General features: G+C 44.9%; 1 protein-coding gene across 5 annotated transcripts in view; it reads right to left on the bottom strand.

The window, feature by feature from the left end:
- Positions 1-23,760, bottom strand: part of SLC25A22 (solute carrier family 25 member 22) — a 288,778-nt gene that overhangs the window by 155,804 nt on the left and 109,214 nt on the right. For 4 of the 5 annotated variants that reach the window (XR_013608855.1, XM_078682808.1, XM_078682807.1 and 1 more), the window contains exons 2-3: positions 17,269-17,397; positions 11,162-11,287 (exon numbers count right to left, since the gene is read on the bottom strand). Coding sequence is in view for 4 of the 5 variants with exons in the window: in XM_078682808.1 (XP_078538934.1) it covers positions 11,162-11,287; positions 17,269-17,288 (146 nt within the window). In the remaining variant the exon portion in view is untranslated. The remainder of the gene's footprint in view (positions 1-11,161; positions 11,288-17,268; positions 17,398-23,760) is intronic. The other variant, XM_078682804.1, reaches the window with a different exon arrangement.

Raw genomic sequence — 23,760 nt, 5'->3', positions numbered from 1 at the left:
GAGTGAAGTTTCGTACAATGGAGTGTCACAGAGTGGAGTGTCTTAAAATGGAGCAGAGTGGAGTGGTTTAGTAGAGAGTGGAGTAATGTGTCATAGCATTTTGTAGAGAGGAGTAAAGTGTCGCTGTATAAGGTAGAGTGGAATAGAGCAGAGTGGCATGGAGTGACATAAATGGGAGGGGCATACAGTGGAGGGGCTTAGAGTGGAGGAGTGTGGGGTGTCATAGAGTGGAGTATGGTGTCGCAGAGTGGAGTGTCAGAGACTGGAGTGTCAATGTAGAGTACAGTTGGATAGCGTAGAGTGGAGTAAAGAGTTGTAGAGTGGCGTATTGTAGAGTGCTGAGTCATAGAGTGGAGGGTTGGAGAGAGAAGAGTTATGTAGGGGCGTAGAATGGAGGCACCTATAGTGAAATAGAGTATCATAGAGTAAGGGGGCATAGAGTGAAGGGTCCTAGAATAGAGTCGTTGAGTAGAGTATCGTAGAGCGGAGGGTCATACAGTGGAGAGGCTTAGAGTGGAGTAAGGTTTCATAAAATAGAGTGGAGTGGAGTAAAGTGGCATAGAGTGGAGTAGTGCAGCGTGTCTGTGTCATGGAATGCCATAGACTGGAGTGTCAAGAGTGGAGGGTAGTGGCAGAGGAGAGTGTCGTAGACTGGAGTAGCGTTAGAGTTGAGTAGAGTTTCAGAGTAGAATTATGTAGAGTGGAGTATGCCAAAGCGTGGAGTGAAGTGGTGTAGAGGGGAGTACCAAAAAGTCGAGTGGAATGGCGAAGAGTGGAGGGGCATAGAGTGGAGGGGCATAGAGTGGAGTAGTGTTACATAGTGGAGTAAAGTGTCAGAGTGAAGTAGATTACAGTGTCATTGAGTGGAGTGTCATAGAGGTTCTGGTTGTAGAGTGGAGGGTTGTGAAGGGGCACAGAGTGATGGGCGTAGAATGAAGGAGCACAGAGTGGAGTGCAATAGAGTGTCGTAAAGTGGAGTGTTTAAGAGTGAAAGGGCACAGAATGGAGAGGCGTAGTGTCATAGAGCGAAGTATTATAGAGCAGAGGGTCATAGAGTGGAGGGGCATTGAGTTGAGTACAGTGGGACAGAGTGCAGTGGTGTAGAGTGTTAGTGGAGTGTAGTAGACTGGAGTGTCAGAGTAGAAGGGAGAGTCATAAAGGGGAGTGTCGTAGAATTCCAGTAAAAACAAAGAGGAGTAGAGTTTCAGAGTGGAGGGGCATAGTCTGACGTATTGTAAAGTGGGGTAGAGACGAGTGGAGTGAATCAGAGTGGAGTAAAGTGGTGTTGAGGGGAGTTCCGTGGAGCGGCATACGGTAGAGTGTCGTGGAACAGAATGTAATAGAGTAAAGTGAAGCAGAGTGTCGTAGAGTGGAGTGGCATCGAGTGGCGTAGTGCGGAGTAGAGTGAAGTCTAGCAGAGTGGAGTGGTGTGCAGTGTTGTAGCATAGAGTGGAGTAAAGTGCAGTGGCGGATAAGGAGGAGCATCGCCCCACTGCTATTTGAGCAGTGCAAAAATAAAATGATAATAAAGTTATCATTTTATTTTTCTATGTGGGACTGAAGCCAGGTCTGGGTGGGGCTTGGCTAAGTAAAGTGAGGAGTGGTTTGTTTGCACTCCCCAAGTGGGCATGTATGTTTTGCCGGTGCTCTTAGTCCAGCCTAACATTCCTGCGCATTTACCATGTTCTCCACCTGGCTGTGTTGCTCAGCCCAATGGAGAACATACACAGGCTCGCCAAACAGGCCGCTCAGAACAATCATAATACTAGTCATGCAGCGTTGTGGTTGGCTTGGAGAGTCTGCTTCCGGTGCTGCCTGTCCAGAGAACAGAGCAGAGGCGTGCTGCGGCAAAAAGATGGTAGGTTTATTTGTTTTATCCATCTCCTATCGTCCCACCTCCCTCCCCTCGTTCCGAGTCAGCCGCCATTGGTATAGTGTCAGAGTAGAATGGCATAGAGCAGAGTGTCATAGGGTGAAGTGCCGTAGAGTAAAGTGGAGAGGCATAGAGTAGAGGGGCGTAGAATGGCTTGGAGTGTCAGAGCGCAGATAAGTAGATGGCACTGAGTGGAGTAACGTCTCAGAGTGGAGCAGACTGGAGACAAATTTCAGTATGTTGGAAAGTTGTAGATTGGAGTGGAGTATCGTGGGCTGGAGTAGAGTCATAGAGTGGAGCAGAAAGGAGTGGAGTAGAGTTTTAGAGTGATGTAGAGTGGATGGCCGTAGAGGGGAGTGTTGTAGAGTGCCGTAGCTTAGAGTGGAGTAAAGTGGTGTAGAAGGGAGTGGCGTAAAGTGGAGTGGAGTAGTGTAGAGTGTCCTAGAATGGAGAAAAGTGGAGTGGAATGTAGTAGAGTGGAGTGGCAAAGATTGTCGAAGAGTGGAGTGTTGTAGAGTGAAGTCCAATAGTATGTCGGAGAGTGAAGTGGCATAGAGTGGAGTGGAGTAGAGTAGCGTGGCGTAGAGTGGAGTAAAATGTTGTAGAGTGGAGTAAAATGTCAGAGTGGTGTAGCGAGGCATGGAGTAGAGTAGAGTGTTGTAGAATGTAGTTCCAGTGTAGAGTAGCATAGAGTAGTGTGGAATAAAGTAGAGTGGAGTGGCCCGGAGTGACTTAGACTGGCGGGGTTGCAGAGTGGACGTGCATAGGGTGGAGTAGTGTTGAGGAGTGGTTTGTCAGAGTGGAGTATCGTAAAGTGGAATTTCAGAGTAGTGTAGCGTGGAGTGGAGTAAAGAGTCATTGAGTAGAGCAGAGTGCCTTGTAGTTGAGTGTTGGGTCATAGAGTGTCAGGTTGTATAGTTGAGGGTTGTGACGGGGCATAGAATGAAGGGGCATAGAGTGGAGTCAAGTGTTGTAGAGTGGAGGAGCGTAAAGTGTCGTAGAGTGAAGGGTCATAGGTTGGAGGGGCGAAGAGTGGAGTAAAGTGACATAAAATAGAGTAGACTGGCGTGGAGTGGAGTAAGGTGGCATAGAGTGGAGCGATGTAGTGTGTCAGTGTAGTGGAGTGTCGCAGACAGGAGTGTCAAAGTTGAGGGGAGTGTCATAGAGGGGAGTGTAATAGACTGAAGTAGAGTCAGAGTGGAGTGGAGTGGAGTAGAGTAGAGTGTCGTAGAGTGGAATGGAATACAGTAGAGTTTCAGAGTGGAGGAAGTGATGTAGAGTGGAGGAGTGTAGAGTGAAGAGTTGTAGAGTGGCCTAGAGCAGAGTGGATTAAAGTGTCAGAGTGGAGTAAAGTGGTGTTGAGGGGAGTGCTGTGGAGTGGTGTAGTGTTGTGGAGTGCCGTAAAGTGGAGAGTCAGAGTAGTGTAGAATAGAATGAAGTAAATGGCCATATAGTGGGGTAGAGTACAGTGTTGTGGAGTAGAGTGTTGGTTTGTAGATGAAGGGTTGTACAGCGGAGGGTCGTGAAGGGGTGTGGAATGAAGGAGCATAGAATGGAGTGGACGAAATTGTCGTAGAGTGGAGGAGCGTAGAGTGTTAGAGTGGAATAGTGTTGTGGAGTATAGTAGAGTTTCAGAGTGGAGGAATTGATTCCGAGTGGAGTAGTGTAGAGTGAAGTGTTGTAGAGTGGCATAGAGAAGGGTGAATTAAAGTGTCAGAGTGGAGTAAAGTGGTGTTGAGGGGAGTGCTGTGGAGTAATGTAGTGTTGTGGAGTGGAGTGGAGTGTCGTGGCGAAGAGTCATAAATTAGAGTGGCGTTGAGTGGAGAAAGGTGGCACAGAGTAGAGTGGTGTAAAGTGTCAATGTAATGGAGTGTCGTAGACAGGAGTGTCAGAGTGGAGGGGAGTGCCACAGGGGAGTGTCGTAGACTGGAATGGAGTAAAGTGTTGTAGAGTGGAGTGGAGTACAACAAAGTATCAGAGTGGAGTGATGTAGAGTGGATTAGTGTAGAGTTAAGTGTTTTAGAGTGGCATAGAACAGAGTGGATTAGAGTGTCAGAGTGGAGTAAAGTCCTAGAGAGGAGTAGAGTAGAGTGAAGTAGAGCACAGTGGAGTACAGTAGTTTGGCGTAGAGTGGAGTGGTGCAGAGCGGCTTGGGGTTGAGTGGAGTAGAGTGAGTGGTGTGGAGCGGCGTAGAGTGGATTAAAGTGTTGTAGAGTGGCATAGAGTGTCGGAGTGGAGTGTCATAGAGGGGCATAAAGTAGAGGGGCGTAGAGTGAGGGGCGTAGAGAGACTTGGAGTGCCATAGAGCTGGGATACATAGAGTGATGTGTCAAAATAGAGTGGAGTGGCGCTGAGTGGAGTAGGCTGAAGTAGCGTGGAGTGTCAGTGTTGTTGAGTGACATAGACTGGAGTGGAATGTCATTGAGGGGAGTGTCGTAGACTGGAGTAGAGTCCGAATGGAGTGGCAAAGAATGGAGTGGCATAAAGTAGAGTAAAAAGGAGTGGAGTAGAGTTTCAGGGTGGAGTGATGTACAGTAGAGGGGCACAGACTGGCAGAGCATAGAGTGGAGTAAAGTGATCTATAGAGGAGTAGTGGCACAGTGTAGAGTGTTGTAGAGTGGAGTAAAGTGAAGTGTTCTGTAGCAGAATGGCGTGGCATAGTGTCGTAGAGTGGAGTCCAGTAGTATCGAGTCCAGTATTATGTCGCCGAGTAGAGTGGCACAGAGCGGTGTAGTGTCGAGTAGATTGGCATGGAGTGTCGTAGAGTGGAGTTGTGCACAGTGGCATAGAGTGGAGTAAAATGTTGTACAGTGGAGTAAAGTGTCCGCGTATAGTGGCATAGAGTGGAAGGTCGTAGACTGGAGTGTGATAGGGTACAGTGTCAGAATAGAGTGTGGTAGAGTAGAGTGGAAGGGTATAGACTAGAGGGGCATAGAGTGAAGGGTCGCAGAGAAAGAAAAGTGAACACCAAGCTCCATTAAAGACTGAGCCTGTTATTTGACCTCTGTCTTTAGATGTACAACAAATGTGACAAGATAAGAACAAAATCTAAAGCGAGCAGTCGTGGAAGAATACAGCAAGTGATAAAGACATGCTACACTGTGTAAAACAAATAAAGCCAGCAAATAAAAAGCAAGCAAATGTGACTTACACACCACAAAGTTAATATTTAGCAATGGGTGGAATGCATTCTTAGGTCAGCTTTTAGAATGTCCCCAAGACGCCTTTAGCAACCAGACAGCTGCGCCTGCGCTGTCCTGTAGGCTTCGACCTCAAATGTGACAGGCGCAATTTCTGAATTACTCTCAAACCCCTGTAACGTTTGTGGTCTTCACACTAATTGCCAGTGGCTGAGATTAATTCAAACATTCCGCTCATACAATTTTTCTTTTCAATGTAAAGGCAGAGCATCATTGTTTGAACTAGCTCGAATTAGATCTCCAGTGGAGGAGGGACAGAGCTGCGGTTTGAAGGGGACTGGCGGGGGTCTGGCAGACTGGTAAGAATATCTAGGTTTGGACGGCTCACATGCCTGGTTTTCTGTACTGTAGCAAGTTACTGTGCTGCAGCCTTTGTGGCACTGAGCACCAGAGGCTATAGTACCGTCGTTGCACACATGGCCTACAACGGTAAAAAGGGCTGCAAAATACAAGGTTAAACACGAATACACCACGGTCATCCGTAGGGAACATCTAAAAGGTGGCTTGTCCATGAGCATAAAACAAATCTTCTCCATAGCAGCCTAGTTTATTTGTAAATTCCGTTTTTATCCAAGCAGTCTGGTCTGGCTGTTGGAACTCCCCTATGGTTGTAAATTGTTTCATTATAGTTATACATTTTTAATCGTGACTGAAGGGGCACCCGTAGGTGCTCCCATCTTCAAAAGAAACCATTTACTGTCATATCATGGCAGGACGAAGCAGCGTTCACGGCGAGGATTGTAGAAGCAGACATCTGCAGTTGTTTCCATGGCTACGAAACACTGCATAAACTCTCGCGAAAAAATGAAGTTGGAAAAAATGTTGGCAGCGAAGATAAAAGCAAGATCGGCAAAGATGAAAGGAGGGAATGGAGAAAAATAAGAAATGAGAGCTAAAGGAGAATGGGAGACAAACGAACGGGAAATGTGAAGGGGCGAGAGAAAAATTAGGAAGGGGAGATATGGAAGAAGGAATACACGATAAAAACAGAAAGGAGAGAATAAACAAGAATACATATGCGAAGATAAAACAGTAGAAGGTGATAATGAGAGTACGATGGGAGGAGAGAGATGGAAGAAGGCAAGATAGAAATAGTCGGGCTAAAACGGGAATATATATTGAGATAAAAAAAGAGTAGAAGGTGATAACGAGGGAACGATGGGAGGAGTAAGAGGGTGGGAGAACAAGACTTCACGTCTTGTTCTCCCACCCTCTTACTCCTCCCATCGTTCATCTCTCGTTTCCTCTCTAGCGGTCTCTTGCTTCACGAGACCGCTAGAGAGGAAACGAGAGATGAACGATTGTGAGAGGTCGGAGAGGAGTGAGGAGGGTGGGGGTGGGGAAGCAGGTGAAAGGGAAGACAAGAAATAAGAGAAGCTGCTGAGAGCAGATAGCGGGAAGGGGACGGGGTTGGAACGATTTCCAGGAAAGAGAGGCATGTTGGGAAAGAGAAAATGTGAACATGAAAGTGACTGGATAGAGGATGCTGGTAAGAGGCAGGAAATGCCGAGAGAAAAGGGAGAAACATGAGAGAAAGTATCAATAGCGAGAAAGGAGAGAGCTAAGGATTGGTGTCAGCACACGCGGCAGGAGAGAAAAGCACTGGGATGAAAAGAAGAAGAAAGGAGCCCTAAAGAAGGGCATGACGAGAGGGGGTTTGAACAGACAGTGAGAGAACCAGAGAGATGCATGTGTCACCGCTTCCGGTTCTGCAGTCAGCCCACAGCCATCTGCTGTTTCTGGAGGAAGCACGTGGTGTGACAGGGGACACGATGCGCACAAACACCGCGTGCTGACTACGCAAACAAGCAGGCCACGGAGTACTGCGAGTCTGCGACTCACTGAGCCGTAGGAGCAACGTTGAAAGGAGAATAACTGAATTCTCTTCACGCATCCCCGGTCTAAAAAGTTTGTCCCCCTCGTTTCTAGAGGCCTGGGTATGAGTCAGACAGGGAGATATGTTTGGGTGGTTTACCACTCCACCGAAGAGCAACAGGTCCCGTGTTCCCAGATTTACCGGAAGCAGGAACCGGGGTCAAATAGAATTAAAAAAGTATGAAAACTGTGATGCTGCGTGCAATGGAGATTGGTGCGTGAGCGAGGGGGGCGAGGACAAAGGCGTAGCTAAAAACAAAACCCAAATATTGTGTAACTTTTAAGGGTCTTACACCTTCAGGTAACTATGTATTAAGTAACATACAACTTAAATGAAAAATAAATGCAAGGGAGGGTAATCTGTATGAAATACACTACTGTACATTATGAAAACACTATTAATTTATGCACTGCAGAGGTTTGTGTGCATAACCAGAGAGCCACAGAATTGATTCCTGGTTGGTACAGTCGAGAATACGGACAATAGTGCTATGAGGTCCCAGTCTGTGGTAGGAAGCACTGTAAATATGTATGTCATTATTTTAAACATTCATTACACACAGTATTTGATAGGTTGCTACAAAATGTACAAAAAGGTTTAAGATAAAAAGTGCTTCCAAAATATAGATTTTAGTAATACCCGGACTGTACATAGCATATACATTTTCTACAACAGTCCTTTACAAGCACACACTTCACAGACTTACAGTACCACTCAGAAATACAAAATCTATGTCATCCGGGAGCTTCAAGTGATTCCATCAATTAAGGACAATACCAGCTTCCAAGCACCCAGTTTAACCAGTTGTGCACATTTACATTACTTTCAGGCAGCATACACCCTGGCAAGAAAGCAGTGTGGCGCCCTGTGCAACAATGTTTGTTGGCGCCCCCCAATGACCACATCTACCTTGGATTCCCTCTCAATCACCATTTAACAGTGCTCCTCAAGTCTTTATAACCACTCTCAGACTGATTTCGTTTTATAGCGCCACTCATAGCAGTGTAGGGTGTCAGAGCACTTTAAATCACACACACACACATTGGCACAGAGACAATTATACGTGTGTAAATCAGTATATAGGAAATGTTACATAAGGCAGAGGACTACAAGGTGTAGGAATCACATGTCATCTATACTGGTAGGCAGTATAGTTTGAGTCCTTTGTCTGGAAAAGCACACATTCAGAATTTAAAACATGACATCATTGTTAGGGGTTTTCTTTAATAATAAAAGTTGATTTCTTCTATACAAATGAACCCTTTTTGCAAGTTTAGGGTAACAAAAGACAGGACAAAAAGATATATTGCACTAATCCATATCTTGTAGTTTGCATGCAGCTTTTTAATGACAATTAATAGGTCACTATGCTATATTAGGATTTAAACTTATAAACTGCAAGTAACAAAGGATCCCTGGGACACAAGCAGTAACCCACTGACCTGTTTACATTATATTTACTTTGTGATTTGCATGGCACACATTCTTTGCAATAGGCATATTAACCCACAGCACTACCTTACTATTAATTAAAACGTCCACTAGACAAACATACGATCTCTCTTCAACAGGAACATTAATCACTGGAGTGATCCTGACGTTTTTATTGATGCCTGAAAATTGCTTGAAGCAAAGAACGCGGCAGCAGGTGCTTTCAAAATGAAAATATGCTTGCAAACAGGGCGCCCCCACCCTAAGTCAGCGCCCGTTGCAGTGGCACTGATCGCATCTTCCTAGAGCCGGCCCTGCAAGAAAGCTTAAATAGCTGTCTACCCCTCTATCAGTTTCACAGCACAGAAGACTCCCCGTCTTTCACTTCAGCTGAAGCATTTCAACTGTCGGAATTACCTGTCCCGGGATAGTTACCTTTTCCTAAATGTTACCTTTTCCTAAAATGTAGGGGAACTCTAGTTCTTAAACCAAAAAACTATGGGCAGGTTGTGCCCCTCAGACATACCCTGACTTTGACCACTGGCCTGATTTTACCAGCTACAAAGAACTGACAGGAAAACTGGCTTCGAAGCAAGGAGAGGATGTGGGCACAAGCACAGTCCAGAGTCCATCTTGTCCGTCTTTGGTACAGGGAGAATGGAGAGCTCTCTCACCCTCCACATGGCACCAGCATTTCCTACCCCGGATCCTACAGCGATCCCTGCTCACAGTAACCACCTATTTTTATCTGGTGGTAAATCGGAGCCAAAACATGCATAATTCTACAGAGAATGAGGATCAGTGCTGATATTGGAAAAAATTACTCCAGGAACTCATAAATTGGGAGTTAAGTTGTGGCAGAGGAAACTGGGTGGAATCACGAGGGGCAGAGTTTGAAAACAGTCTGAGATACAACATATAGATTATATAGAATTGTGAGGGGATTAGTTTAGCTGTAGGATAACGCTGGTGTTCTGGTGTTTAACACAGTTCTGAGAGAGATCTGTGTTTTGTCCTGTCATAGTTCTGACTCATAAAGAAACATAGAGGGTTAAATATGTCTGCTGCAAAGCTCATCGTGTAACGTGCTGATCACATGTTTTTTTATTTATGTATTTAGATAGGTAAGTGGGCTACTGATTTGATGATTTGACACCGAGATCATTTTGTTACTGCTAGTTCACAAGTTACAAGCCTTCTAATATAGCACAGTGATCTATCTGTAAGCAAACTGTAAGTCATGGGTTTAGATCCTTATTACTTTTTTTCTCAAACTGTTGCTATTCTAAGAATGCAAAAAAATGTTCTTTTGGGAAGTTAAAGTCTTAGTAGTGCAGACAACCACAATCATTGGGTTAGGTTTTATATCCTCACTTTATGCTTCTCACAACTGTTAACTCTTACCATATAATGTCTACAAGGATGGATGCTGAGCGATTGCTACACCTTACACATTATAACTCTCATTTGTCTTAGGTACATTGCCTGTACATTTATTTACACACATGTATGATTTAGTATGCCTGTGTGAGTGAGATGTAAATCACTCTGATTCTACACTAGGATGAGTAGCGCTACAAAATAATTAAATTTAAAAAAGATTGTAGATGCCACTTGCATCAACTAATGTGTAATTGGTAATACAGATACGTCTTGCATTCTTACATAGCAAGTACCCCTCTTGCATAGGAAGTTGAACAAAGTTAAAAAAGCTGCCTCAAAATCATAGTTTCTCTTAAGCACTTGTGTAGTGATACAATGCTGTGTGTCTTTGTTTCCTTCCATTGCATTGGCATCTAGGTGTTAGCCTCCAGATGGCGCCCAGCTAGGATGATACTTGAACAAAAGAAGTGCTGATGGCCCTTTTAATCAGGCCTTTCTTTTGGGCCCAGCTGGAAGTGTAAATAGAAAAGCCCTCCTCGCCACCTGCATGTTGCTGCTCTGAACGGAACGCAGACAACGTGCAGGTGCTGCTGTTCTGTGTAAACAACTGAAGTATACAGTTCCTTTAGAGAGAAGTGAAAAGAGGGGGAAGGTTGGTTGTAAGCTGAAAAACCAGATCAGGTAATTGTATTGCTCAGGAGCAAGAGCCCTCACACACCCCATTGGATTTAATGCTTCATCATCTGGCAGCTCCTCGCTGGGCCGGCGCTGCATTGCCCAACGGGCCCCTCGAGGGGGCTCTAAGATTTAGATGCCGTTTGTGAAGTATGCGTGGAGGTGCTCTGAATGTAGATTGGTGTGGCGTGAGTTTAAACGCAACTAAGAGATACCCTAGTAAATTTAAATATATGTGTCCTCTTGTTCCGGTTAAAAGCAGTGGCTGGCTGAATGTGAAGATAATGGTCCAATCTAGCTAATTGAGTTGTGTATAAAAAGGTCAACATGTTTCTTGCCAATCAAAGTTGCTATTGATCTGGGCAGTTATTCAGGGCCGAAGACCTAATGTATTGAGGATTGGGGTAGTCTAAGTTTAAAAAGATGCCCAATTACGTCAAGAAAACTCTAAGTGTATGTAGAATGCATGAGGGTTATTATAAACCGACCTGAAATGAAAAAGGTAGGAAGGTAAAAGTACAGGTTTAGCACTAAATGCATGCAATGGCGAATAACCCCTTAGCAATGAGGATGCAAAGTTGCAAGGAACTTAAACAAATACAAACTGATGCACTGAAGTTCAGGGCACTTGATAGCCCAAGAGTATAGGAGCTAAAGCGAACTGACCAAGAGAAGGAGTGTGGGGGTGCGGGTAAGGATATACAGGGTGCTCCTGCTACTCACATGCTCGTGTAGAGTCGCTGGCCATTTTGCTGGTTCTGCAGGCGTGTCTTGGCGAGGTCGATGGGAAATACACAGGTGACACCAATCAGCCCTGCTATGCCGCCATTAATTAGCTTGGCCGGTAAGCTGTGAATCCAGAAAAGCAAGGAACGTTTAGTTAGCAATAGACTGTGAACGCTGGGCACGCATACACCTTGCATGGGAGCTGACACATCCAAATTAATGCTGAATCATGTAACAGGTACAAAGTTCAATAGAGTACATCTGGCTTCTTACCTCATCAGCTGCTTCCTGGGAGACTGGCCATTGGCAACGTTCCACCAGATACAAGTTCAAGCCCTCACCTTTCCTCCATACCACCAAATACACACACACATACACAACAACTACTCAGTGGCAACAATGCAGTGCTGTGGTTGGTCTAAGCGTTGTGGTTTGGTGCTCAGACTGGGACTGGGGGCCTGGGCATGTTCTCCACACGGGCTGTAATGCAGCCTGTACGTAGAACATGCAGAGTGCGCTTAACTTTTCGGTCAGCCCAAGAGGGCCGGCCAAACAGTCATTGCGCACTTGGAGTGGGCAAACCACTCCTCCCCTGCCCTGCTCTGAAAGCAGAGCAGCCCCGCCCGCAAAGCAACACGGAAACATAAAATGATAATAACTTTGTTATATTCATTTTATGTTTCCTTTATTTACACTGCTTAAAAGGAGAGGGGTGATGCTCCTCTGCCTTAGCGGAGGAGCCGCCACTGCAACTACTGTCACCTGATCATGAGAATCCAGTTTGCAATGCAGCGAAGGATCATGAACACGTGTTCAGTGAGACATGCACTTATGTTTAAAGTGTGGCGGAAAGATGGTTAAACAGTTGACAAAACCTTTTGTTTTTGTCACATCTCCATCCTTGATCTGCCCTTGTTACATTTCCAATCATAAGGATTCAAAGGTCGTTAAAGTTGCTTAGCAGGTACTTGAAAGGAGAAGGCTGTATCCAAAATAAGGAATAAGACATTTTGCGATCCCAGGCTCCCCTGCCAACTTACACAAAATTTCAGTTTCAGCAAATGAAATACATTCTTGGGCTGAAACTCAGACACAGCAATTTTTCAGTATTAGGTCTGTGGATATGAAGATATTTGCAGATAAACAAAGAAACTAATGACAATCCAAACTGAATTTCAAGACCAGCGTGTAGCCATCATCAACCAATTTACTTTTCTTAAAATGACTGTTCAATATGGCCCTTTCCAGGGTGCTTTACCTCGACTTTTTGCTTTTCTCTTTCCCCAATTTCCACTGCTCTGGATGTTAGACTTAGGACTTGAGTGCGATTGGCACTGCCGTGCAGTGTCAAAGCGATGTGCTCGTTATATACATACTGTGGATCGGAATATACACGATTGGCTTATTCAAGTTAGCAGTAAGTCCCTTGTCATGGGGTAAGACTAATGCCAGGAGTATGTATCCGTGGGCCTACAGCACTGGTTGTGCCATCCACGAACGTAGCTCATCGATTGTGCCAGAGGTTTGCCCTAGTGGGGCCTGTGTGCACTGGTTACTGTTACTCAGTTTGGCATTTAGAAAGCTATGTGTCAAGGTTCTGCATGTCTCCTGCTTTATCGGAGTTCTCCCTGGTGACATGGTGCGGTATTGGAAAGAGGTTGGGCAGGTGTGTATATGTGTTACCTGCAAGAGTCATGAATGACACCGGAAGGTGTGTTCAGGACGATGGGGCCTGCTTCTCGCATTGGATTAGCATGAGGAGGTCTGGGGAACGACTGTTGCACATTATTTCCTATGGGCAAAATAGTAACAGTATAGTGTTTAGTATCAAATTCATATTGGCAAATCCTCTCCTGTAGTGGGAGGGGATTCGACATTATGGTGTTGGAAATGTCACTTTGGGAAAGTGAGCATTTTGAAGCTTGTGGCTCTATGTCCCTGGCAGCCTTTCTCCTAACTCACAACTGGGTGCTGGGTGGGTAGCAACATCTGTGCATTTCTGATAGGGGGCCATAAACGAGGGGTTCACTGGAAACTGCTGGCCTCTGACTCTAAGGGGCCTTTATGGGACGGCTACGTAGGGGTGAAATTAGCACCTGCATTCCAAGGGTCAGGGTCTTGGCCCCACTAAAGATTATGATCAAACCTCTGGGGTAGGATGGTAGACAGGGCAAAATATAGAGAGGGCCTGTGAATTTCAAAGGTGGCCTCTTGAACTGATCGTATCTTCAAAGGCCATGTTGGGAATAACTACTGGGACACGTTTGGATTTGGAGCCATAATATGCTGGTTCAATACTAGGACATTGACAGGGGGAATCATTAGGAGGGGCTTCAACTGAACTATCCGCAGACTTGTGGTGTCTTGGAGCTTGTCATGCTCCCAGAAGGGGACCATCACTTGGTTGATTTTGCCTGGACGTTGCTGGCCTGCATCTAAGTGCCAACTGTTGTGGGCTGGGTCTCAAAGTACTCTCCAAGGGCCAGTGAGCTGGCCTCCTGTCCACTAGATCCCAGGGACACAAAGGATCTCACTATCTCCACAAGATCGTTGGGACCGCACTGGTAGTGGTGGCGACAGGTGGAAGTGATCGTGGTTGGGACAAGGACCGTCCTGACATACACTATCATTTCGCTGTGCAAGAGGAATGTGAGAGCAAGATCAGCAGCCATCTGAGGAGCTCAGACGTGAGGAGTTAGAGTTGTGCAGCGGAAATCTGCAGAGTCCATGAGAACAGTGCTTGCAACAAGGGGCCTGTGCTCGCTTGCGGTCCAGAGCAGGAGATGTCCGAGGGGTGTTGGGTGAACCTGTGCTGGAAGCTGAGACTGTCTTTAGCCTCCAGCTCGGGAGGACGGCAGTGTCTGACATCGCAATCTCTGACAGAGGTCATTGGCTCCCTCTCCTTGGACCCACACCACAGGGTGCTTTGTTTTGGAAATCACTGTAGCGAGACCCGAGGGGTTTTGTGTGCCTGGTGGCCATCTGCAGCTGACTGTCAGGAGTCCACGGCAGGTCACACCTCTGCTTGAGGGGGAAAGCATTTCTCCAGACGGAGAAGCATACCAGCTTCCTGGGTCACAACCTTTTGTCTACGGGGGATTACGATCCTGCAATCATGCTTGTGCCGCCAGTTCGATAAGTCTTAGCCAGCCCAAAACCGCTGGGTCTGACAATGACCAGTACACACTTAGAGATGGAAATGTTTACTCTTTAACCTCCTTTACAAATCCACTGTACTAAATTGAATTATTTGAGAGGTAGCCCATGTTCTCCCATATCCTAAAAAAACCTTCTTTTCAGAAGTACCATGGTAAGACACAGGTCGCATTGACAGACACGCCCATATGTTAAATAGTTTTTTCAAAGTTTCTATTCTTGTGCAATAATTATAATGGAGATTAAAATGTCTTTTTACACTAGGATTTAGATATGCACATATAACATAACTGAAATTGAAACAAGTTTCATATAGGCATCTGCTGCGAAGAATTAAAGGACCTTATTTAGAATGTGAAATGAACTAAAATCCTCTCATTTCTGGGGAAAACGAACTATGGAGAAGAGTTCACGTGCTAAATAACCTGTAAAATAATATCCCTATGGTGGAGGAATTACAGATAGTGCACTCTACTTCCTATTTAGGTTTTTGTTCTCCACAAATTGTGCCCATCAAACTCTATGTAAGGCCCTTATTCTGGCCTAGCTTTATGCAGCTGCTTAACTTCCATCCTTATATGATACAAAGGCAGTGCTTATCAAAGTGAATTTCTATGGTTGTGGAGACTTTAAAGTGTAGCGGGGAATTGCTTAATTCAAATTTTACCATTGGAATGGGGTAGTACTACACAGTTCCAAGTACAAACTGAGGATCACAGAGAAGATTTGATCCTTGTGGGACTCTACAGCTTATTAGTAATTGTGGAGATCTGGAAGTGCCTATTTGGAAGAGTTAGTATTGATTGTTGATAACTGGCAAAGTACCTAATAATAAAAATTCAATTTGTAAAGCGCATGGCTACTCCAGAACGGAGTCTCCCTGCGCTAGGGAGCTAAAAGCTATCTCTCCGCAGTGTGCTGTTAAAATGGGGTGGTTTAACCCCAGTTTAAGGGGGAGCTTACTCTAAACAGAAGAACCAGGTTTTTAGTTTCTTTCGGAACTGAGGTTTGGAAGACACCTGCCCAATTTCAATAGGAAGGGTATCCCATGCTTTAGGAGCCAAAAAGGCAAATGAACTACCTCCCACTCATGCACTTTTGAATTTGGGGGCTGTGGCAACTTTGGCTGCGACTGAACTCAGGTATCTGGTGGGCACATAGAAATTCACCATTGATTGAAGGAAGTGAAAACCATGAGAAGAAAGAGCCTTAAAGGAATGAAACTGTGCTTTGAAAAGGATTCTATGCTTTATAGGGAGCCAGTGTAGTTTCCGCAAATCAGGTCTCATAGAAGCCCACCTGGGAAGATTCAACGGGGCCTAAGCCGCCATGGACAAAGACAAGGACCTAAAGTCCTAGTCCTATTTCCCCGGTAAATAGTGTGTGCTGTAAAATGCAGTATTATCCCGCCCTCTTTTGATTCCTCGCCCTTAAATCCCTCGAAGAGTTAGGCCCTGAAATACTGAAACATTTAATGAGCCAATTTCAAATACAAAAGTGGGAGTGAGAGAGGATGTTTAAGTGACTACAGTGCATCCTCGTTGTAGAAATACACACAAACTCTTGTGGAGCCTCTGGGGACCTATAGGATGAATATCCTTAGTGTGCTTGAAGAGTATGATTGTATGCCTGCTAAGTTGGGATCATCCTGCGGCCGGTCAAATTACTTCAGGCCCTCACCCACTCCAAACAGAATGCTTCATCATAGAATCTTCTCCTCACCAGGATTGGGTGCCCGAGTGCACAGTGTACTCATGCACGTCATGCAATAGGTTTATTTTAGTGAGATATAAGATTGTGGTGCTGAGAGTGACACATTGGCCATGTGATGGTCTATAGTACTCTTCTGCTCCGGATAATATGGGGGCATGTGAGTGGTTGAAATATGGTACAAGATGGGGGTTGACAGAAGCAGTCGACGGTAAGAGACGATAGTGTTTATATTGTAAGTGATACATTGCCGTGTAGTTGCCCTATAGAACTGGGGAACTTGAAATGACGAGAAGGCACATGCAGGAGAGTCAAAAAGGCTGCTAGTAATTGGCCATGCATATGCGCAGGCGTGCTCTTAGGTTAGTTTGGCTTACTGATGTGTTTTTAGATATAGCATTCCTGGACTGGAAATGTTAAGATGTTTTTTGCGTATTGCCTAGCACATGTGCCACAACCACAACACATACACTAGCCAGCCCTCCAAACATCTCCAGGATCCACCAAATGGTATGAACAAAAGGTAGGTTAACATGCTACATAATGAACAATAGGACAAGACTACAATGACACTAGAACCAATGCCAACAAAAGAAGGAAAACATCAGAAAAGTACTAAAAAAAAGAAATAACTGAAAAGTGAAACTCAAAGAGATAAATGGTAAGTGCAGAAATAAGAATAAGAGAGGCATAGTACATTAGAAGGGAAAATGCGTGGGCCATCCGATTGTCATGTGACAAGGCATTGCACCCATCACAACAAAAACCGATGAATAGATTACTTCCACAACTAGAGCAGTTGCAAATCTTTTCTGTATCTCCTTGCAAGCCGCGTCTGCAACAGTATACAACCACGCCGTTTTAACAGCACACTGCAGAGAGCTGGCTTGAACCTCTGACCAGCCAACATCATCAGTATAGTGGAAAGTGGCAACTCAAAATAGAAACAAACTAGTACAACCGACTCACTGCATGTGAGGTAAGCCCCCAAATAAGGCAAGAGGGCAAGACCTAGTATGCCTATACCAATCAAAACTCCAGACTTGGGTGGATTAGAAGGAATTTGGGTTCCTTCCACCAAATGATGATCACTATCTCCCAGAAGCTGGATTTCGAGACACAGAAAATGTCCCACTTCGAGGAACTAATGATTTTCCTTAAACATAAACAGATTGGGGATAGGAAAAGTGAAAAAAATACAAAAATAGGGAGAAAGGCTACCAATAGTAGGATTTTACCTGATTGGTTTTTCAGCCATTTAATTCCAACTCGATCAAGTAAAATGTAGAATTCTGTTTTTTCCTAGGGGGTGAGAGGGAGGATCTTAAATCTCCTTATCTCGTCAAGGTTTAAGAGACCACAGGATTCTATATGGAAGATAAAAGGGAGAAAGACACACGTTTAATAGTGATGTTAAGAGACAAGAGGACAAATATTAGTATGTTTAAGAAAGCAGTCTCACAAAAACCGTAGTGAACACACACACTTATACACAAACGGTCTAAGTAGAGCGTAAAGCACGTGACATCTTCAATGATCCCTGCAGGGAATATGGAACAAGATCTTGACCTTATTTACAGTTTGGCCGAAGGGATACTCCATCAAAACGTTATGGATATCCCGTCCGCCATAGGATATGATGCACTTATAATAAGGCGGACTGGACGTTCACAGCAGTTGTAACTGATTGTCCCGTCCACTGACCTCTAAATAAGGATCTTAGTCTCCAAGTCCACCTTGGTGAGCATTGTTTAATGGGAGCTGAGAGGACGACGATACTTTGTCAGGACCGTTTAGAAACACAGATTTCAACAAATAGGAGCTGCCCTCCTAGTCACGTACTACTACCTTGTGAACTCTTCAAACGCAGAGGCTATGTCACTATAGCTTTACTCTTACTTCCTCCATACAGCTTCTCCCCTTTGTCTGTCCCAGTGTGAATTAATTTACAGCCCTGCCTAAGTAACTGAGATTTATGGCCTTTATGTGCAAAATGATTTTCTGAAATTACTTCAGTGAATTGACTTCTTTGCATCCATTCCTCCCGCGTACACATCTTAAATTCTTGATTTTCTCCTAAAGGAAGTTTTTGTTTAAATACAGCACCAATTTCTATGGCCTGTCCATGATCTGTCTTCATCCTACTGAGGATGTGCCTTCCATAGCTATATTCAATACTGCAGATGAGGCCTTCAGACTGGGCACAATAGCACAGATGAGGCTTACAGAGGTGGACACAGCACTCCAGATGAAGTCTTGCAGGGGCTGTGCAGTAGTAACAGAATCTCCCTTTTCTGACACTTGAAAATATAATCATACATCCCAGCATACAGCAGCTTGCTGTCTTCAAACACCTATCACTTAACTATTGCCTGGCCTTCCAAGGGTGTCCAACTATGTCCTCAATGGTAACATAACGTCCTCAATGGTAACATAACGCAGGACATCTGTACCTGGTAAAGTTTCATATTTAAATTTAAAAAGTGAAGGATTATATAACTGGTAAATATCCTGAAACCAAGGCCCTAAAGTTCTGAGGTGGACACTCTGTCCATAGGGGAGCGGAGCCTTTGGCCACGTTTCCGTGTGCATTTGGGGGGCATAACTTGAACATGGAGGACATGTGTCGGTTAAAGCCACACTCACCCACTCAACTAGCCCTCCTAGGCAGATATTCTGCAAACTGTATCTTGTCCCTCCACCCCACGCCTTCTAACAAGCTCCAAAAACCCCACTGCTGCCCAGTATGAAGGATGAGCTGGGGTATCTTCCTAGTAGCAACATGTGAACGTGCATGAATGAGATTCAATAGGCCGCTTAAAGGCAAGAAGAGCCTTGTAGCTGGAAAGTAGAGCTAGAGTGTCCGTTGTTACATTAACGCACCACAAAACCACTGAAAGCTCTGCAGAAACTTGGAAACACCCACAGGTCCCAAGTGTCCCCACGTCCTGTATTTCCAAGTGCCGTAAAAACCACCTACCCTAAGCCTACACGTCATTCCAGGCAGAGGGCAGGAAGGAAGCCCTGCATCACAGCTGTGGATTCTTGTATGCACGTATAGTTTTTCACCCAATGAGCGGCATTACTGGAACCGAATAGCAGCATCTCCCCTGAATGCTGCTCTTAAAGGGACAGACTCTCTGACAGAGGTAAAAATACAAAGAACAGCATCCTCGGGTAGAGGCTGAGTGGAAATGCGAGCAACACCTAATGGATACCAAGTGCAAAGGGACAGCGTCTTAGTTTGCAAAAGCTGGTCTGTAATTGTCATATTCCCAATGAATGGCAAGGGAATGAGAGGGAGCGGGGTTAAATGGACACCCTCATCTGGAACACAGTGGCGTAACAAAACTTGAGGGCCCCCCTGCAAAGTACATGGAGGGGGCCTCCCATACTCTGGACCCAGTCAGGAGCTCTCAGGCCAGGGCCAGACCTGGAACCCAAAGCAGCCCTAGCATATTTTGTCAGGCAAAAGCTGTGCATTATACAACATATTTTTCATTGTATACTCAAATGTATTGACCTTTAAAATATAGTAAGTGATGACCTGACAGTGCAGTCGGCTTTGTACTATAGATACTATCTGCCATCCCCCGCAGGAAGACAGAACTACCAATTCAAGAGACATTCAGAGAACTAAAGATATACAAGCATATAGGGCTGTAAGTAACAACCAAAGACCTATAGCCACCAGTATACCCACCAGTATACCCTGCAGTAACACAGAACTACAGATTCTAGCATTCCCTAGAGAAACAGACATTCGAAGAACTACAGATATGAGCGTTGTCATCAGTAAGAAAAAAAACTACAAGTTTCAGCATTCAGTGCAGTGAGTCACTCAGATCACTACAGCTATGAACATGACCTCAAGTAACAAAAAAACTACAAGTTCCAGCATTCAATGCAGCGAGTCACTTACATACACCTAAGAGCATGCCCTGCTGTAAAACAAAAAGATACGTTTTACCATTCAATGCAGCAAAAGTCAGAGAACATGAGCATAATAAAAGGAGAGGAAACCATGCACGCTATACATATCAGCAGGCCATGCAACAAGACAGAACAGCAGAACTACAATTTCCAGAATTCCTTGGGAGGAGTGACATTCGGAGACCTATGGATATCACCATCCACAGCACTAAGGAATATTCAGAGAAAACAACATATTCTGCACTGAGAAGAAGAGCACCTCCAGTGACAAACACAAAGAGAACTATAGCTACCAGCATGCCCTGCTGTAAAAGACATCCATGGCTCAGTGGGCTAACGCATTTACTACAGGGGTCTGTGTTTGCCCTCTGAGTCACAGATTCAAATCTTGGTGGGCGCACTCATTCGGTTATCCTCCTGGGGCAATAAAAGGAGTACCATTGAGGTGGGTTACAATAAACATGATTATTCAATGCCAAGATGAACCTGTGGGTAAAATTGAGCTTTACAAACGCAAAAGTTAGTTAACCAAAGAACACACATTGAGAAAGAGCAGTTACAAGCAGTGGTGGAAAAGGGGACCAGCCGCAGGCAGCAGCTACTACTGAGCCAGATGAGGCCCACCCCACTGCTGTATCCAGGTGCAATCTGCCGACATGGGGACACATTCGGGGATGCCTGCCCCTTGTGTTTTGTCTAGAGAGCAGCAATCTGCAGGGGGGTAGGAAAGTGTGTTATTTTCTGTTGCAGCTGGGGCCAATACAAATGCATCACTGAAAGAGCCATCGGCACTCATTGTGTTCCAGCGTCATCATAGCAGGAAACCAGCTGGCACCCTTAACGCCAAAGCCATTGAGGGAACAAAGTCGTGTGATTAGACCGCTCACACCTCTCTACAGCAAATGCAGAAACCACCAGAGTTGTCTTGCCGCTACTACAGCCCATAGTTTGCGCAGTCCACAGAGATCGCGGCCGCAGGTGCCTTCAACCCAGTGATACAGTTTAAGTGCCGTCTGTTTGAGCTCAATTGTGTAGGCCGGAACAGAATTACTGTCTGGGTGTCTTTGTTGCCGTTTTTGCAACATACACACTAAATAAAGCCAAATGCTGTGTGCGTTTCACAACAGAAACGAGGTGTAAGGCTTACAACTAATTTAAAATATTTGTAAAACTCAAATTGAGATCGATAGCCCACTCCCCCCACGCGACATCCATATCAGGCCGTGGCTGAGGGCAAAATGTAAACTCACTGACAATACCGCGGCAGCATGGCCGATCGAATGGGCCTATATGGCAAGCAGGGCTTTTAGTGGCGGGGGAGGGAAAATGAAATCGCGCGGTGCGCACGCTGCCAGCCTACGGGGACAGGAGATGTGCACGTGTACGGAGTGCACATTTCCTGTCCGCGCGTGCCACCTCCTGTCTCCCTTCCAGCACAAAAGCGGGAGCAATAGAGTCTCGCTAGCGAAACAGAGCATGTGCTGCGTTCGCAGCGAGACCTAAAAAGGCCAGGCGGAGCCTAGCTACCTCCCACCAAGCCTCATTTGGAAAGCAGTCTGTGCAACTCGGGGCTGCCAGACACTGAAAACATCCCAATAGAAGCAACGCTTTTCCACCACCTCTCCCTGAGAAGAGAAATACAGACCCCCCCCAAAGAGGAAAAATTCAAAGAGGTTCTGGGTCCACTTCCTGCTCAGGTGGAAATATGCCTCAGAGGAGCTGGCACTGCCCACAAAGGCTGAGGCGATGCAGCTGGAAAAGCGCCGGATGGTGCCCTTCACCCACGCAAGGGATTTGGCTGTATAAACCTTCTTGTGCCCACCCCCTTCCCTCGTGTGTCTTAGTGCTCTTAAGTAGACCTCTATCTGCCTGCAGCACTCTTTAAATCAGCAATGGTATGCCGTTTCACAGCCCTGTAACATAACCCAATATAAAAGCATAACAACGTAACACATAGAAAAACTTGGCACACCATACTATTGAACAACATAACATATCATGCAATTTCATTACACCATAACCCAACATACATGACATAGCAGCTCTTATAAGGTGGTTCGATTCTTACAATATTGCTCTCATGGTTTTATGTTTAATATAACCTTTCATTTAAAACAGCAGGATCACAGATTTTTAATGTTTTCAAAATCATCTTTAGAGTCGCACTTTCATCAAACAATCTACTACACCCTGTTTCGTGTTAAAAACAACAATGGTACAACCTCAATCAGGGCTGGTCTGAGGCATGCACTCAAATAAGGAGTCCTGCCCCTTATAGGGTCATCCAAGAAATCAGGCATCCGAAAGCCCTGCCAAGATAACTAACACATAAGGCAGCCTCACCCATGCAACCCAGGGCATTAGTCAGGATTTTGGAAAAAACTGCTTTTCTGAAAAATTGTCACTTTTTTGTGTTTTTTAAAAATTTAATATGATGTCAATAAAATTCATCTTACTAAATTGCGTCTTACTATTATGGCCACATTATCAATACTTTCAGCCATTGTAAAACTATATCATAAATATGCCCACCCACACTTCCTGTCAATGGCATGGGCTGCACTGGCAATGTGGTGTCAAAAACACACACACATACTGGAGAAAGTATCTATTTCTAATAAATATTACAGTCAATGGTGGCTTGTGTATTTGAACTGACACAGTACCAACTTGGTAGCAAGCCATAGCATCCTTAGTCAGCTGTTCTCAATAGCTACATTGTGTATGTCTTAATCCTTTGCTCCTTAGCAATGACAAGGACCACTTAAAGACTGAGTAATGACGGAAAAGCAGACATTGCGCTGTAGAAAATACAGGGGCATCCAAGGTAGGACTTGGAGAGCAAGGGCCTTGCCAAATATTTAGGATATCCAAATAGAAGACATCCAAATAAAATGATTCCAATTGCATTTGTTTACATAGTGCGTGGATAGCTGAATATCTTGCATGGATCCGGTTCTCCTAGACCTATGTTGGACACCCCTGAGAGACTCAATGTTTCCATTTCTTTCAGAGGAGGCACAGAAAGAAAAAGTAGCAAGAGAAACGTTGTATTTTAAGTGGCTGTTGAATTTTAACAACTGTTGATTTTAGAGCTGACATTTCTAAAAGCAAATCAGCTTTAGTGCCAAATGACCAACCGTAGACAGATGCACAGATAACCCAGGCTAAAAAAAAGATCCATGGACATTTGAAAAACCAGTCTCCACCAGGGGATTGCAGCCTCAGTCAATTAAAAAAAGTAATTAGTGAAGGTGGCAGTCTACACAAAATTTAGTGGAAAGTGCTGGAGGCGCTTTTCAGCCTGCAGATACACTCTTTTTGTGTAATCTAAGTATATTTGTTCATTTCAGAGTCAAAGAGGGGAGCGGAGATCTATCTTGAACAACGTTCCAAAGGTTTTTTATTTGTTTATTTCATCAAAACAATGTCCACAGTTTTGTTAAAAAAAGATTTGTTCCTGTACTGATATGACGACCTTTAGTTTTCTCAAGTTGAAAAGAGATGGTCTCCTGCACTGTAAAGATTGGTTTTAATTGCTTTTGTTTGGGTTGTTCATTTGAAGTGTGTGCACTACTTGGCAGTCTGATGTAGGCAAATAACAATTAGCAAAGGTGGAGAGGGCGTGTTGTGTGGACAGGCAGAAGAGCAGAGTCGCAGAGACTTGTCCTGGACCAGTAGACTGGCTCACAGGAGTCGGCTCCTTAACACCGAGCAGTCAACACTGGCGTGGCACTTGGTTATAGTGAGGCTGGGTGTCGGATTAAGGCTCATGGTCTCATACTGAACAGAAGAGC

Source organism: Lissotriton helveticus, chromosome 3_1 (genome assembly GCF_964261635.1).
Source record: "Lissotriton helveticus chromosome 3_1, aLisHel1.1, whole genome shotgun sequence".
Taxonomy (NCBI): Eukaryota; Metazoa; Chordata; class Amphibia; order Caudata; family Salamandridae; genus Lissotriton; species Lissotriton helveticus.
Note: the sequence above shows the minus strand (reverse complement) of the source record. Positions and strands in the feature narration are given on the sequence as shown.